Source organism: Raphanus sativus, chromosome 9, assembly GCF_000801105.2.
Source record: "Raphanus sativus cultivar WK10039 chromosome 9, ASM80110v3, whole genome shotgun sequence".
NCBI lineage: Eukaryota > Viridiplantae > Streptophyta > Magnoliopsida > Brassicales > Brassicaceae > Raphanus > Raphanus sativus.
The window spans coordinates 22,409,071-22,425,764 of record NC_079519.1 but is presented as its reverse complement, the minus strand read 5'-3'; the positions used below and the strand labels follow the sequence as shown (position 1 = coordinate 22,425,764).

At 47.3% G+C, this 16,694-nt stretch overlaps 2 protein-coding genes and 1 non-coding gene across 4 annotated transcripts; 2 read left to right on the top strand and 1 right to left on the bottom strand.

The window, feature by feature from the left end:
- Positions 1 to 2,618: 2,618 nt before the first annotated feature.
- Positions 2,619 to 4,156, top strand: LOC108823980 (cytochrome b6-f complex iron-sulfur subunit, chloroplastic). The gene is made up of 5 exons (XM_018597303.2): positions 2,619 to 2,781; positions 2,873 to 3,129; positions 3,394 to 3,511; positions 3,614 to 3,796; positions 3,888 to 4,156. Exons 1-5 carry the CDS (start codon positions 2,749 to 2,751, stop codon positions 3,990 to 3,992), a joined length of 696 nt encoding a protein of 231 aa, XP_018452805.1. The 5' UTR covers positions 2,619 to 2,748; the 3' UTR covers positions 3,993 to 4,156.
- A 169-nt stretch (positions 4,157 to 4,325) lies between these two features.
- Positions 4,326 to 4,397, top strand: TRNAT-UGU (transfer RNA threonine (anticodon UGU)). The gene has a single exon. It is a non-coding gene; the product is annotated as a tRNA-Thr (tRNA).
- Positions 4,398 to 11,661: 7,264 nt separating this feature from the next.
- On the bottom strand, positions 11,662 to 15,966 carry LOC130500405 (meiosis-specific protein ASY2-like). 2 transcript variants are annotated; one of them, XM_056995451.1, is made up of 3 exons: positions 13,900 to 15,966; positions 12,963 to 13,828; positions 11,662 to 12,875 (listed from the first exon to the last, which is right to left on the bottom strand). In XM_056995451.1, exons 1-3 carry the CDS (start codon positions 14,948 to 14,950, stop codon positions 11,823 to 11,825), a joined length of 2,970 nt encoding a protein of 989 aa, XP_056851431.1. In that variant the 5' UTR covers positions 14,951 to 15,966; the 3' UTR covers positions 11,662 to 11,822. The 2 variants fall into 2 exon arrangements, with proteins under 2 accessions (XP_056851431.1, XP_056851429.1); XM_056995449.1 differs by having other exon boundaries at positions 11,662 to 13,828.
- Positions 15,967 to 16,694: the final 728 nt, after the last annotated feature.

Sequence of the window (16,694 nt, the reverse complement as noted above, 5' to 3'; positions counted from 1 at the left end):
GCATCTCAGGTCCAAACGTATATGTATACTTTGAAAAGTTATATGTTATATTTTAATAAATGCAACCAAAAGACTTAATGCCATTATAAGCAAATGCGTTTATTTACTGGAATTATATGCACCAGAAAAAGTTGATACAATTTTACTTTTCCTAACGAATTTTCAAGGTTTAAGATATGATGCATTGTTGGAAAGAGGACAGGAAAGATATGATGCATTGGACAAAGGGAAAGCCTAAAAGCACTCCCACAAATAAATTGAATTATTATAATTTCTTGTAAGTATGTTTTTGTAACATTAATGTATTCTTTTTCATGAAAAATCCATTTAAAAAAGAACATTCGCATGTTCTGCTTTTCTACCTATTTCCGAAATAGAGCCGACCGAAAAGTCATTATAAGACAATAGAAAGAATGACCATAAACCATCGTAGTTGGTTTAGAAAGTAGTTTTAATTCACAAGTTAATATTTTGATTATTTTTTTACTTTATATAATTCACTCAATCAAATGAAAAACACTAATCACGCCGAGTCGTGACTCCTATATAAACAATAAGGCAAATAGCCATTTTCTTGTTTCTACCTTCTTACAAATTTAAATTAAAGGCCAGACATTCGACCTAAAACGATACTTTAATACAAAATAATAGAAAGAAAACGATAATTTAAAAATAAAAATATTAGTCTTTTTTTTTGCTAAAATTTGGTGCAAAGTATTAATAGTCAAAAGGCTTAAGAATATTTATTTCCGTAGCATATATTCCATTCTCTTTCTATGAAAAAATATACTTGTAGAACAGTAGATGCATGGTATATTTACATACTTGTGAAAATGAAGACACCATTATCATAAATATAATACTCCACTTGGGCTTGTTAATTTGATTAAAATTAAGAATATATAACTTTGGATTAATATTGTTAAATCTAGGTGGTGAATGATTCAAGGCAAAAATGGCACCGCATATATTTTCATATTTACGTGCCTAATTATAATGTGAAACTGATTAGCGAATTAAGAAAGACAATTATGAATTGGGGATTATCTATTTAACATAACTAAGCAAAAATAATAGTTTTCAAAAAAAAAAAAAAACTAAAGAAAAGGGAGAGAGAGAGATAGAAAGCAAAGAGACACACATGCAAGCACGTGATGAGTGCATGTCTCTCAGAGTCTCACGAGTCACGCCATGCACATTTCATCATGTCACCCAGTGCCGGCTCTATACCAGTGCTGAAGGAGCAACAGCACAGGGTCCATTAACTTTAAGGGTCCATAATATATAGAGTTACATCTATTAACCTTTAACATATTGTACTTATGATAAATTTAAAAAGCCCAATTGTATTAGTTTGTTTAATAAAAACACGTGACCATTGACTAAACTAATAACACAGTTAAATTATGAAATTTTTTTTTGATAAAAGATCTTTCTACTTTCTTGTTTTTGCAGCCGCCGTAATAATAGATGGAGAATGAGAATCTCAATTTTCAAGATATGAAGGTAATTAAAAATCTGTTGAACAAAACTGTTGTCTTTTATCCTAATTTGATTTAGCCGTATGAGATTGATTACTTATTTTTCTTTTATATATTTAAAATTATCAATCTAAATTATTATCCTTCTATTTTCTCTTCCTTGTTTCAAATTTCTCTGCAACTTCAACAAAAGAAATTCCAGAGCATTTAGAAGATTTTTGTTATCATTTTCTTATCTCCTCCATCTTCACACCAATCCAGGTTTGATTGTTTTATTCTTTAATTTATAAATATTAGATTATTAGAATTGTAATTTTTTTGTCTATGAATTGTTAATTTGAATATGGTTCTATCTGGTCATGTTAAAAGACAAAAAAAAGAACAAATAATTTTTTTATTAATAAAAGGTTTATTTGAGGTCTTTTTTGAGTGATAGCACTGGGCTAAATTAGCCACTGAGCCGGGCCTGATGTCACCTAATGACCTAAACTTGTTTCTATGAATCTCGGTGCCTCCAGTGGCGGAGGCAGTGCTTTAGCACAGTGGTCAGTTGACCCATGTGATGTTTAGGAACCAAATTTTTTTACATGTATTTTGAAGAAAAAAATTGAAAACTATCACCATTTTAATTCATTGACCCATGTAATATAGATGCTTATAAAGAAATTGACCCCTCTAATTGATTATGCTGGCTCCGCCACTGGGTGCCTCTGTACTTAGTATTTACCTTCTCATCTTTTGCTTAATCAAAATACATTTTTAAACTATATGGGCTGAAACAGAGTAATCTGCCTACTAAAGTCCATTTGTTTGGCCACTCATCAATTAATCATGTGAAATATCGTGGGAAAACATGCATATAAAATCGTAAATGCACTAGATTTTTTTTTTTTTTTTTAGAAAAAATTCTTAAATCGTTTCTAACCAGAATCATTGAGGATATGGGCTGCTAACAGCCCCTTTATTTTCTAACAAATTGCCATTATTGAGAATATGGCTTCGTACAAGTAACACTGATAACATGGGCCTAACAGCTAATAACCAACCAATTAAAGTTTTTCTTCGGCCCGTTAAAGGCCCAATTATGATTACGTCATCGGGGAAATCCAAAATCTGTGGCCATGTGGAATCAGAGGCTGGCGCGTGCCTTATCTCTGCTTCAGTGGTCTTAAATCTCTCTTGCTTGATCCAACTTTCTCTTCCTCCATATCATCAAAACTCTCCATAACCAAAACAGTTTTCACCAAGCTTTCGAAGGACTACATCAATGGCGTCCTCTCCCATTTCCCCTGCTACTCAGGTCTCACTCTCCGATCATTTTAATCAAAAAATGTTTCTTTCTTGTTTCATGGGTCTTGTTTATTCTTGAATTTTGTTCTTTTTTGGTGCAGCTTGGTTCGAGCAGAAGTGCCACTATGTTGGCCATGTCGCGTGGGATGATGTTTGTGAAGCCAACGAGGACGAGTCACCAGATGGTGAGGAAGGAGAAGATTGGTCTGAGAATCGCTTGTCAGGCGACGAGTATACCAGCAGACAACGTTCCAGACATGGAAAAGAGGAAAACTTTGAATCTTCTTCTTGTCGGGGCTCTTTCTCTCCCTACTGGCTTCATGCTTGTCCCTTACGCTACCTTCTTTGCTCCTCCTGGGTCAGTTCCCTTTTACTCTCATGCCTCTTGCCTTCTTCTGTTTATTTTTTTTAACATTGACTATTGCATTAGGATGTAATCTTGAGACTCTTGTTGTTATAAACCCTTAAGAGTAGCGCTCTGTTTCAGTCTAATATGAAAATTATGAATGATGTAGATGGTTTCTTTGGTCTTACTCAGATGTTATTACTTAATTACAATAAAGTTTATTACCTCTTTGTATTGAGTTTTGCTTGAGTGTGAAGTTTCATTTGAAAAATGCAGATCCGGAGGTGGAGGTGGTGGTACTCCAGCCAAGGATGCACTTGGAAACGATGTTATTGCCGCAGAATGGCTCAAGACTCATGGTGCTGGTGATCGAACCTTGACTCAAGGATTGAAGGTAAAAATATTCATTGCTATTTGTAAGAGGATGAAAAAGTTAATAAACTCTTGAAACAGTACTTTAAAAGATCTCAATGGTGTGTATTTTTTAATGTTATAGGGAGATCCAACTTACCTAGTTGTGGAGAACGACAAGACACTAGCGACCTACGGTATAAACGCAGTGTGCACTCATCTAGGATGTGTTGTGCCGTGGAACAAAGCTGAGAACAAGTTCCTATGTCCTTGCCATGGATCCCAATACAATGCACAAGGCAGAGTCGTTAGAGGTCCAGCTCCATTGGTAAGTCAAATACCATTAGCTCTCTCTCTCTCTCTCTCTCTAGTATTTCTTTAAGTAAACATTCTAAAGTAAACTTGATTGGGTGGAACAGTCGCTTGCCTTGGCACATGCGGATATTGATGACGGTGGAAAGGTTGTGTTTGTTCCATGGGTTGAAACTGACTTCAGGACTGGTGATGCCCCTTGGTGGTCTTAAATCTCTCTTACAACAAACTCTTTTTGTGGGGAGAAGAATGGGGGATGGCTGTCTTTTTGTGTTTGAATGTTATTATAATGTAAAACCTGTGTGTAATCTCATACATTTCTTGGCAAATTACTCTGTCAATTCTTGCATCTTTATATGAATTTTATGTTCATTCACTTCCTATGTCTTTTATCTTAATTTCACAATTTTATCTGTGCAAGTATTTCGGTGTAATTGGATCTGGTTTGTTCACATGTTTGCAGAACTGTCTTTGGTCTCAAGTCTCAACATAAAGTATTTGTATTCCACGGTATAATTATTAGTTTATGTACGTTATAGCAAGGTGCCCGTATAGCTCAGTGGTAGAGCGTCAGTCTTGTAAACTGAAGGTCCGTAGTTCGATCCTGCGTGTGGGCACTTTTTGGCTCATTTCTCTGTTTTAAACTGAGCGTCAGTCTTATATATGTTGGGGATGGATTGGCACCATCCACAAGGCCCAGCGAATAGGAGGCCCATTACTACCATTCAAAGGATGACCGGCTCGGAGACGGCTTCTGACGAGCCGCGACTCGGCTCGAGACCTCTATAGCTGAACGACGAGAAGCCGATGGAAACGATCAGGCGGCTCGGGCCGAGCAGTCTTCTCGACTGGGCCTTTAAGCCAAAAGGCCCATAACGAAGGGGACGGATTAGGTCAAAGCCAACCGACCTAGGAGACTATATAAGGAGTTGAGGACAGGAAAGAAAGGATGACCACATAGACAGACAGACTTGCGGCAAGATTAGGGTTTCCTTTATTCTCTTTGTATCTCGCCGCTCTCTTGTACTTCCGGCTAGGATCTCACCGAGCATCGACTAGCCGGCTTTCTTACTCTTGTACCCTCGTTATTCCGACTCTAATAAAACGTCTCTGTTCATCCCACTCTTGAGTTCTTCTACTTTTTGTTGACCAAACTCACCTTAAACAATTGGCGCCCACCGTGGGGCCGATCAGAGTAACGTTTCTTAGCCTAGTATGACGATTGGTGACTCGAACCCCGGCTCTTCCGGCGAAGCGACCGAGCTTACGCCTCCGCCTCCTCCTCCTCTTCTCTCGTCGGACTTCATGAGCTCCGTGATGGCTCGCCTCGCGCATCAAGAAGAAGTCCAGAAAACGACGAATGAGCAGCTCGCTGCTCTCGTGGCTGCCCTCACTGCTCCCGCTGGACCGACGAACCGTTCCCAGCCCGTCTGCCGGCATCTCTTCCCTCCGACGCCGGCAGAAGACCGCGCTGTGGACGAATCTGACCCTAACGGTCCTCCCGCCGTACACCCTACTCCGACGACAGCAGATCCGACGACGATTCGCGAGATCGCCGAGCTCAAACTCAGCCTTCAGCAAATGAGCTCGCAGATTCACCAAGCGACGAGCGCAGCCCCTCAGATCGACAGCGTCATCGCCTCTACTTCGCGCTCGCCCTTCGCTAGCGAGCTAACCAGGGTCCAGCTCCGCAAGATAGAAAAGCTCCGTCTTCCCGAGTACAAACCCGGAGGCGACCCCGTCGAACACCTGACAGCCTTCAACATAGCTATGGCCAGAGCTCGCCTTTCCGACGAAGAGAAGGACGCAGGATACTGTCAGCTCTTCGTCGAAACACTCAACGAACAAGCGCTAACCTGGTTCTCACAGCTCAGCGAGAACTCGATTCGCAGTTTCAGAGACCTATCAGCCGTTTTCCTCAAGACTTACATCATGTTTACCAAGCGAGCAGCAACCGCTTCCAGCCTGTGGAATATGGCGCAAACAAAAGACCAAAGCCTCAAGGACTACATGGAAAAGTTCAAGACGATCGTATCCCGAGCCGCCTGATCATATCGTATCCTGAGTCGACGTCCCTGATCATATCGCTATCGACGCTTTGATGAACACTCTCCTCGTCAACTCGAAGTTTCGTAAGGACTTGTATTCCAACCCTACGACTTCGCTCCCCGACGCTATTGCCCGGTCTCACAATTTCATCCGAATGGAAGAAGATACCAAGGCAATAATTCGGAAGCAGAACGCTGCCAAGCCGGTTGCAGCCAAAAGTGCGGGTGCTCGGCCAGAGCCGCGCCAACACGCACCAGCTGATAACGGCGGCAAAAAAGGAGGTCTCCTTTACGTCGTGGACGCGAACAACGCCCCTGTCTCAACCATGGTCATGCACGATAAAAAGTGGAATGTTTATCAGCGAGAGACCGACTCTCCAGATGCGTCTCCCAGTACCCCGGGTGCTGGTGTCGTGGCTAAAGTCGAGTCGGCTCCAGGACCGACCAGAACTCCCATCGATCTCACGAAGCATTGCAAGTATCACGACGTGAAGGGACACGACACGACTGAGTGCAAGTCTCTCTACGCCCAGTTCCTCTCCTCGATCGAAAGCGGCGATTACAAGATCCAGCCGCCAAAACCCAAACCAAAAGGGGAAAACAGCTGGAGCAGAAACAAAGACAAGAAGGCTCAGCGCAAATCGCAAGGCAAAAACCGTAAAAACGACAAACGATCGAAGGACGCTGAGAAGGTCGCCCGGGAAACCGACGATGATGACGACTCGGCGGACGACGATCAGCCTGCCAACCGCCAGCGCATTGAAGTAATCCGCGTCCAACCTCAAGGAACGAACGAACCAGGATCCTCGTCGGACGAGGACAACGATACGGAGACCCCAGACGACACTACGGATCTTCGGTCCCTCCTCAATCAAAAGTTTCGATCCACTACCGAGGAAACGCCAGTCTCCTCCGATCTCCGCCGACAGATCGACTCGAATCGCGCCGCGAAAGCTTCGGCACAAGAATCCTCCCAAAGGCAGTGCGCCGACAAGCCGAACTGCGATTTGCGAGACAAACTCAACGCGAAGATCGGCGACCTGCGGACAACCCTTAACCGCAAGAAAAGGGATACTGTCGAAACGAGTAACGACCTTCGCGATGTGCTCCGCGCGAAGCGAGCACAAACTCGTCCCCGGATAAACGTCATTATGGGTGGATCACCTCCCTGCGGCGATTCAGTTAGAGCAGTCAAAGACCACCGAAGGCAAGCAACTACTTCCCAACGATGGCCCCAGAAGCAAGTAGACGATCAGCCGATTACCTTTTCGTCTGACGATACACTCGGCGTGCACCTCCCTCACAACGATCCTTTGCTCGTCGTGCTCGGTGTCGACAAGTACGACGTCACAAAAGTACTTATCGATACCGGGAGCTCGGTCGATATCATCTTTCGCGAAACCCTCGTAAAGATGGGAATTGACCTCAATGACGTCAAGCCTTCTACTCGGACCCTGACAGGGTTCAACGGCTCGTCAGAGGTAATCGCGGGCACGATCCGCCTCTCGGTTCACGCATGCGGAGTCACTCGGACGGTCAAATTTTCTGTGGTCGGCTCCAAAGCCCCTTACCACGTTATACTCGGCACCCCATGGCTGCATTCAATGCGAGCAATCGCATCGACGTATCATCAGTGTGTTAAGTTCCCAGGATCAGACGGGTCGATCAAAACTCTGAAGGGTGATCAGCAAGCCGCGCGGGATCTCCTGATCGCCACGGTTAAAATCCAGCGCTCCCAGTCACTTGTCAACTCGGTCTCTCCTCCCGCGAGCAAAGTCTGCCCGCAAAAGGAAGAAGTTCTCGAAGTACCAGTTGACGAGTCGGACCCGAGCAAATCAGTCCGAGTAGGCGCATTCCTACCCGACGAAATGCAGCAGAAGATCCTCGAGTTCCTTAAGCAAAACCTGTCCACGTTCGCCTGGACGATGTCTGATATGAAGGGAATCGACCCGGCTATCACAACCCACGAACTCAATGTTGATCCCAACTTCAAACCCATCCGGCAGAAAAGAAGAAAGTTGGGACCAGAGCGATCCAAAGCAGTCGCAGAGGAAGTCGAGCGTTTACTCGGTGCCGGTTCAATCACTGAAGTTCGTTACCCGGAATGGCTAGCCAACCCGGTGGTCGTCAAGAAGAAGAACGGTAAATGGCGCGTCTGCGTCGACTTTACCGACCTCAACAAAGCATGTCCTAAGGACAGCTACCCGTTGCCTAGCATCGATCGCTTAGTCGAATCGACGGCCGGTAACGAGATGTTGACGTTCATGGACGCCTTCTCGGGCTATAACCAGATCCTGATGCACCCAGACGACCGGGAGAAAACTGCTTTTATCACCGATCGGGGAACCTACTGCTATAAGGTGATGCCATTCGGATTAAAAAATGCTGGAGCAACCTACCAGCGGCTTGTCAACCGAATGTTCGCCGAGCAGCTTGGGAAGACAATGGAAGTCTATATCGACGACATGCTCGTCAAATCGCTCCGAGCCGACGACCACCTAACTCACCTGAAGGAATGCTTCGCCATCTTAAACAAGTACGGGATGAAGTTGAATCCCGCAAAGTGCACGTTTGGCGTCTCCTCGGGCGAATTCCTTGGTTACATCGTCACGCAACGGGGAATAGAGGCTAACCCGAAACAGATCTCAGCAGTCCTGAACCTCCCCAGTCCGAGAAACTGCCGCGAAGTTCAAAGACTAACAGGACGCATCGCCGCCCTTAATCGCTTTATCTCCCGATCTACCGACAAATGTCTTCCCTTCTATGATCTCCTCCGAGGGAACAAGAAGTTCATCTGGGATGATAAATGCGAGGACGCGTTCGTCCAACTCAAGCAATACCTAACGACTCCTCCCGTCTTGGCCAAGCCAGACGTAGGAGACGTTTTGTCTCTCTATATCGCTGTCTCCTCGGCAGCCGTCAGCAGTGTCCTGATCAAGGAGGACCGTGGCGAGCAGCGTCCGATTTTTTACACTAGCAGACGCATGACCGGCCCGGAGACCAGATACCCAACCCTTGAGAAGCTGGCTCTGGCCGTCGTCGACTCCGCGAGGAAATTACGACCCTACTTCCAGTCACACTCTATCGAAGTTCTGACCGACCAACCGCTCCGCACCGTCCTGCAAAATCCCAACAGAGCCGGCCGGCTGACCAAGTGGGCAATCGAACTGAGTGAACTCGACATTACGTACAAATGTCGAACAGCCGCCAAATCTCAAGTCCTCGCCGACTTCCTTGTCGAGCTCACGCCAGATCTTGCACAAGACCTCGATGTCCCGAGTCCCAATTGGATTCTTCATGTCGACGGATCATCGACGAGCAAAGGATCCGGTGCTGGAGTCCAGCTTCAATCGCCAACAGGAGAACTCATCCGCCAGTCTTTCAGCTTCGGCTTCCCGGCCTCTAACAACGAGGCAGAGTATGAATCGTTGATCGCCGGTCTTCGTCTCGCCCGAGCCGTCAAAGCCAAACGCTTGAGTGCTTATTGCGACTCGCAGCTCGTCGCTAGCCAGTTTAGCGGCGACTACGATGCTCGCAATGATAGAATGGATGCGTATCTCCGAGTGGTTCAGGAGCTCGCTAGGGAATTCGATTTCTTCGAACTCACCAAGGTTCCCCGCGGAGAGAACGTTTGCGCCGATGCCTTAGCCGCACTCGGGAGCAAACTCCACGATCAGGTCAAAAGGACGATACCCATACAGCGGATCGATCGACCGAGCATCGATTCTTCCTCCGACGACAGCTCTCCCATCACCCCAATCTTTGCGACAACTCGACGATCCACCACCGATCAAACCGAAACTGAGATGCCGGATCAAGCCGACACCGAGATGACCGATCGTGACGATACCCCAGTCGATTGGCGAGCCGAGTTCCTAGATTATCTCGTACGAGAAAGACTGCCGAACGATAAGTGGGCAGCGCGACGCCTGAAGAGACGCAGCGCCCATTACGTCGTCATGAACGACGAACTCCACCGAGTGACCGCGAATAAGGTTCTCTTAAAGTGCATCCAGGGCGATGAAGTACGCCGAGTAATGGCTGAAACTCACGACGGAGCAGGAGGAAACCACTCGGGAGGCCGAGCACTCGCCCTTAAGGTTCGAAGCTTGGGATTCTTTTGGCCGTCTATGAACACTGACTGCGAGGCATACGCTCGTCGGTGCGACAAATGCCAGCGTCACGCTCCGAGCATCCACAGTCCCACTGAGCTGTTGCGGACATCTGCTGCCCCTTATCCGTTCATGAGGTGGGGGATGGACATCATCGGGCCAATGCCGACCTCGCGCCAACGTCGTTTCATCCTGGTCCTCACTGATTACTTCACCAAATGGATTGAAGCCGAAGCGTTCTCTCAGGTGACGGACAAGGAAGTCCGCACCTTCGTCTGGAAGAACATCATTTGCCGTCACGGTTTGCCGTACGAGATCATAACGGACAATGGCTCTCAGTTCATGTCCGGAAACTTCAAAGAGTTCTGCAACAAGTGGAATATCCGTCTAAGCCCTTCGACTCCTCGTTACCCGCAAGGAAACGGACAGGCGGAATCTTCCAACAAGATTATCATCGATGGTATCAAGAAGCGACTCGACCTAAAGAAAGGCCATTGGGCCGACGAGCTGGACGGCGTCCTCTGGTCGCACCGAACGACTCCTCGCGGTGCGACCAAATCCACCCCTTTCTCTCTTGCTTACGGGATGGAAGCAATGGCCCCCGCCGAAGTTAACGTGACAAGTCTTCGGCGCGCCAAGATGCCGCAGTTCGTCGAGCTTAATCAAGATATGCTCCTCGATGCCCTCGATGAACTCGAGGAAAAACGAGATCAAGCGCTTCTTCGGATCCAAAATTACCAGAACCAGATCGAGAGCTACTATAATAAGAAGGTAAAAGCGCGCCCTCTCGAGCTCGGCGATCTCGTCCTCCGAAAAGTCTTCGACAACACAAAGGAGCTCAACGCTGGCAAGCTAGGGACCAATTGGGAAGGACCTTACAAGATCACCCGAGTCGTTCGACCAGGCGTCTACCGACTCGAGACTTCCCGCGGAGAGGCAGTTCCACGAGCCTGGAACTCTATGCATCTTCGCCTCTTCTACCAATAGATTCGTCTCATCTTTTTCTCCGAGCGAATGACCAACAGGTCACTGTTCGCAAAAAAAAAAAAAAAAAAAAAAAAAAAAAAAAAAAAAAAAAAAAAAAAAAAAAAAAACCGAGTAGATGCACCTAACCGTCACTTCTACTCGTCCGAGTGAATGCGCTACTACAGCCACTTTCACTCGGTCAAACGAACTACGAAAGGCTTGATCCTCATCCGAGGTACGTAGGCATCCCTTCACAGGGTCCAGCCCCAACCAAAACAAAGTCCAAACTTTTTCGCGAAAGAATGACGAACAGTCACTTTCTAGTAAACGATGCCAACCCCTTTTTCAAGCGGCGTACGAGCACTCGCCCAAAATCAATCGATTGGGTCTTGATCAGACGTCAGTCGAAGGGAATAACAGCCTTGCGTCACCTGTGCGTCACGCATTGACCGGCTACCCGATGGAAATTCTAGACCAAGTCTAACCGAAGAACGACGGTTTGGCCGACCAACGGTTCTCTCGGTTACTGCAATGCGTCTCGGAACCTTTTCCTCGGTAATTCAATAGAACGATTAGAGATTCTCTTTGTAATCGCTTGATCAACCACTTGTAAAAGTTTAGTTGAATAAAGAAGATTCGAACGAGCAACCGCCTCTAATTTCCTGTTCTATCTGAAAAATTGGGAACTCGCTGGCAAACGCGAGTAGCCGCTCGAATGAATCCTTTCTCGGTTAAAAACAAAAACGATTTACATATTTCTAAGTGGAAACGACTTACTGAAATATATAATAAAAATTCATAAAAGGTCTGAAGAAAAAGCAAGGCAGTAGTTCATACAACAAAAGGCCTTAGCCGAGAAAAGGAAATAGTTTTAAAGGCACAAGCGCCAAAAGTCAGATACAACAAACATCAAATACTAATCCAAGGCAGGAAGATCCTCCTCGGGATGTTCTTCGCTCGCGCCAGAGTCCGCCCCCTCGAGATGTCCTTCACTCGCGCCAGAATCCGCATCCTCGAATGACGGCGAGTCGGAGATATTGACCGGCGTGTTGGAGATCGGTTCGTCGGGAGCTGACTTGTTCGTCTCCTCAGCCACGGAAGGGTCCTTAAGGGCAACTTCTTGACCCGGGAGAACAGCATCAGGGCGAGCTGGCGACTGAACGGTGTCGAGAAGGCTCTTCGACGGCTCTTCGGATCGATCCCCTGGTGCTCTGAGGGGAGTGCGAAGCGTCTTGGCGGCCTCGGAGTCGAGCAAGTCCATGTTCGACCCAAATTTGTCGATTTTATCCATCATCTCCTGGATAACGAACCTCGACTCGAGCACGAGAGGAGATAAAGAAAGGTCCTTCTCGAGAAGATCATCTACGATCAAACGCTTCACCTCCGCATCATAATGCCTCTCTTGCCCGGCGTAGATATCAATATCTCCCTGAGAGATGTTTTTACCTGCCGCTTTCATCCCTTCAAGGCAACGTCTCATCCCCCGAGCCTGGCCGAGCATGCATCTCGCATCCTCAAAGTTATCACGACGGGACTCCCGATCCTGGATCCTCTGGAAGCGAACGGCGGCTTTCCCATGCATCGCCGCCATTACTCGGATCCGTTCGTGAGTAACCTCATAGCGGCGCGACTCTCGGAGACGATCCATCTCCTTGGAATGCTCTAAGGCAGCAGCCGCCTTCTCTTCCTCGAGGGTCTTCTTCTCGTTTGCCAGCTTGGTTTTCTCTTTCTCGAGCGCTTTAACCAACTCCCGGGCTCGCTTCAGCTCCTTGTTCATAGCCGCCTCTTTCTGGGAGAGTTCATCCCTCATGGCCGCTTCTGCAATAACCGCTTCGTCCTTCTTCTTCAGCATGACCTCTAAGGCGACAGTCGCCTCCTTGGTGTTGCGCCGTTGCCTATCAATCACACCATAGGTCCTCTTCAGCTCTTTGTCGTATATGCGGACGACCTCGTTCCAGTCACCTTGGCTCTGCAACACATCAAAGAAAGAGTTGGGATAGGACGACCAAATGAGAAGAAAGACGAGAAACGAATGCGATGCAGAAACTATACTTACCTTAACCGAGGAACCGGCAGCAGCGGTGTACTCGTCTTGGAAAACTAAGTCCTTGACGAGTGGGAGATGCTCCCTACTTCCCCGGACTTGGCGGACGAAACGAGCGCAATCTCTCTCGTTACAAACGAGAGGAGTGTCCCGCTTGAAAATGAAGTCCACTTTATCCGGGCAAAACCCCTGCAGGTTCTTCGGCACAGCCTTACCCTCCTGAGCCTTCGGAGAGGACCTGTTCGATCCCCGGGCATCTTCACGAACCGCCGCCTTGGGGAGGGAAACGGCAGTAGTCGGAGCCTCCACGGTTTCCTTCTCCGTATTGGGCGCTATCTCGTGCCCCGAGGATTCGCCGGCACTCTTCTTATTATTCTTTTTCGACTTCTTCTTCACCTTAGAAGAAGTCCCCTGAAGACCACCATCGAGAGACGGATCCGGGAGAACGTCATCTCGAGAATTGTTGCTAGGCTCCAAGGCCTGGAGCTCACCTCTCTCCACAGAGGAAGGCCGAACCTCAACGGGATCCTTGCGCGCCCGCTTCTTCTCCGATCCGGCGCCCCCACCGGTGGAAGTCTCCTCGGCTTGCTTCTCCTCGGAAGAAACGCCTTCCCTCTCCTTCCTCTTGCTCCCCGACTTTCTCACGAGCTGAGCCCCGTCCGACTCAGTCGCTCTCGGCTCCCCGGGATCAGAGGAGTTTGCGTTAGAGCTTTGGTCCGGTTCCACGAACCCGAGTTGCTTCCCAACCACCAAACTTAGATCCGGCAATTCCCTCATAGCTCTGGCTCGGTTAATTTCAATCTGCTCGGCTTTGGTGAACAAGTTGATTCTCTTCGACTTTTTGGTGATGAGAGGAACGGTGTCCGAACGCCAAACCTCTGCAAAGACAAAAGAAAGCGACTTAGGATCCCTGAGGAAACCGAGCAAAAGAAGAGAAAGAGAAACTTACGCCGCTTGATCCGATCAATCGACCTACGAATCCTCCTGTACGAGAAGTTCTCCCAAAAATCCTGTTTCTGGGACGCGATAATCCGAGCACTCTCCAAGAAATCTTCCTCGTACTCCGCGGTATTCGAGTGAGGAACTGTCAAAACAAGAGAAAAAGAGATGGTCAGGAGTCTGAAACAGTAAAAGATTAAAGAACATTCAATACCAAATTCATTGTTCCAAAGAACACGGTAACCGGTCTTCAGCGGCTCCTCGAAAGCCGAGCGATCGGACTTAACATAGAAGTACGATCGCTGCCAGTCGTTCGTCTTGGTCGGATAGCCCGTTACCACATTATAGTTCGGGCGTATCTTCAGTGATAACAGGCCTCGATTAATCTTCACCGAGACCAGCTCCTCAAATGCTCGGACGCTGAGAGCAGCGCCAGCTTCCGCCCCAATCACCATCAGCGCAACTGCTAGACGCCAAGCGCCATTCAAGAATTGGCTCAAAGCGACTCCTCGGCGCATCGTGTAGGCGGTGACGAGTCGAGGAATCGGAAACCATAGTTTCGTGTCCTTTTCGAAGTACGACTCGTATACGCACTGATACCCCTTCGGGGGGGACCACGGCCTTTGGGTCTTTGACGGGATTATGAATGTAACCCCGGTCGCCTTGCCTCTCTTCAGCAGCTTCGTCACCGACTCGAATGTGGATCGCGTCGGTAAAACGTTCCTCCAGTCTTGCCCCTCAACTACAGGGGGACGAGCTCGCGACGGATCGAGTCGGCGCTGCTCCTCGAAAATATTTCCCGGGTAGAAGCAGTAGGGAGTCATCCCGTCGTCAGGAGAGCCATCGCCTCCGTCATCGTCTGCGCGAGATTGAACCATCGCTACCGAGACGAGCATACGCTGCTCTCGGGTCATGTTCTCGGTATCCATCATCGCCTCGCGATGAGCCTCCTCTACGCTATCGCCGGATCCGCGAACCCTCTCCAGATCACTATCGGGACCAGTGGTGCTCGAAATCATCTTTCCCTTTTGTTCTCGAGAAAGTTGTTTGCTCGTCGACATATCGAGTAGAGGAACTAAAACAGAGAGCAAAAGCTAGAGAGATAAGGAGTAGAGAGAGAAAGTACCTGATAAACTGAGAGAAGAATGAGAGAGATCTCGAGAGAGACCTCTTATTTATAGAGAGAGTGAAGGCGCCTCCCACGAGGTGCCATCATTAGCCCTAAGCGGGCCTAATTGGGCCTGTCGGCGGGCTCGCGCGTCACACTCAGACGCGACCTTTCGGATTCCCGACAAAAAACCCTAGCGACGTTTCAGCTTCTCGATCGAAAACCGGTGATGGTTCGCTGTCACATCAAAAACCGGCACAGTCGATTCATCGGTTTAGAGGAGTTCATCTGAGGCATCGAGCGTACGATAGGTCGGTTGTTCGTTCGGGAACATCCGGAACTCTTTCCGCCGGCGGTTCCTCGGTTAAATCAAAGGAACCGACTATCAAACCTCCTATTCTTCGAGCCCTAACTCACTAATTCGCTGCGACCAGCTGCTCGACAACGAACTAGGGGGGGACTTACTGTTGGGGATGGATTGGCACCATCCACAAGGCCCAGCGAATAGGAGGCCCATTACTACCATTCAAAGGATGACCGGCTCGGAGACGGCTTCTGACGAGCCGCGACTCGGCTCGAGACCTCTATAGCTGAACGACGAGAAGCCGATGGAAACGATCAGGCGGCTCGGGCCGAGCAGTCTTCTCGACTGGGCCTTTAAGCCAAAAGGCCCATAACGAAGGGGACGGATTAGGTCAAAGCCAACCGACCTAGGAGACTATATAAGGAGTTGAGGACAGGAAAGAAAGGATGACCACATAGACAGACAGACTTGCGGCAAGATTAGGGTTTCCTTTATTCTCTTTGTATCTCGCCGCTCTCTTGTACTTCCGGCTAGGATCTCACCGAGCATCGACTAGCCGGCTTTCTTACTCTTGTACCCTCGTTATTCCGACTCTAATAAAACGTCTCTGTTCATCCCACTCTTGAGTTCTTCTACTTTTTGTTGACCAAACTCACCTTAAACAATATAGCTCAGTGGTAGAGCGTCAGTCTTGTAAACTGAAGGTCCGTTGTTCGATTCTGCGCTCATTTCTCTGTTTTTAAAACGCCTCATGTTGCAATTTTACCCACCTTTCTCCTTTTATATCTTTTCCCATATCAAAATGAGAATGTGAACAAATATCATTATAAAAAAAGAGTTGACAAATAATTATTATATTTTGTTGTTGTCATATCATTTTTTTATATTATAAAAGTGAATTCGAAGACTTAACATGGGACAGCACAACAAAGTGGTTTACCAGTACTCCACTCCAAAGGATTTGGTCTTCAACCGCCTGCTAATTAGTTAGTTAATCGCTTTATAAATATGATAATGTAAAATACAGCTTTTGGTTTGAATTGATGTTTTAGGATCTTTTTAACTTAATTGGTAATAATGCAAATTAGTATTGTATCTAACTAAAAATTGTTATGAACCGACTGGTTCAGGTGAATGTTTATCCAAAAGATACTAGTAGGCTTTGGCCCATTAGTGGCCTATCTTGTAGTCCCTATATAAAGAGTTCATATTCGACATTAATAAGACACACACATTCACAACACGTTATCAGCACGAGCTAAGCTCAAAACCCTAGCAAAATTCGTAGGTCACCAAAAACCTTAAAAACTAGTCGCATCTTAAAACGGTCATATCTCCCTAACCGTAACGACCTAGACGGCGAGCCACCTATCAATCTGAAGATCTCGACGAG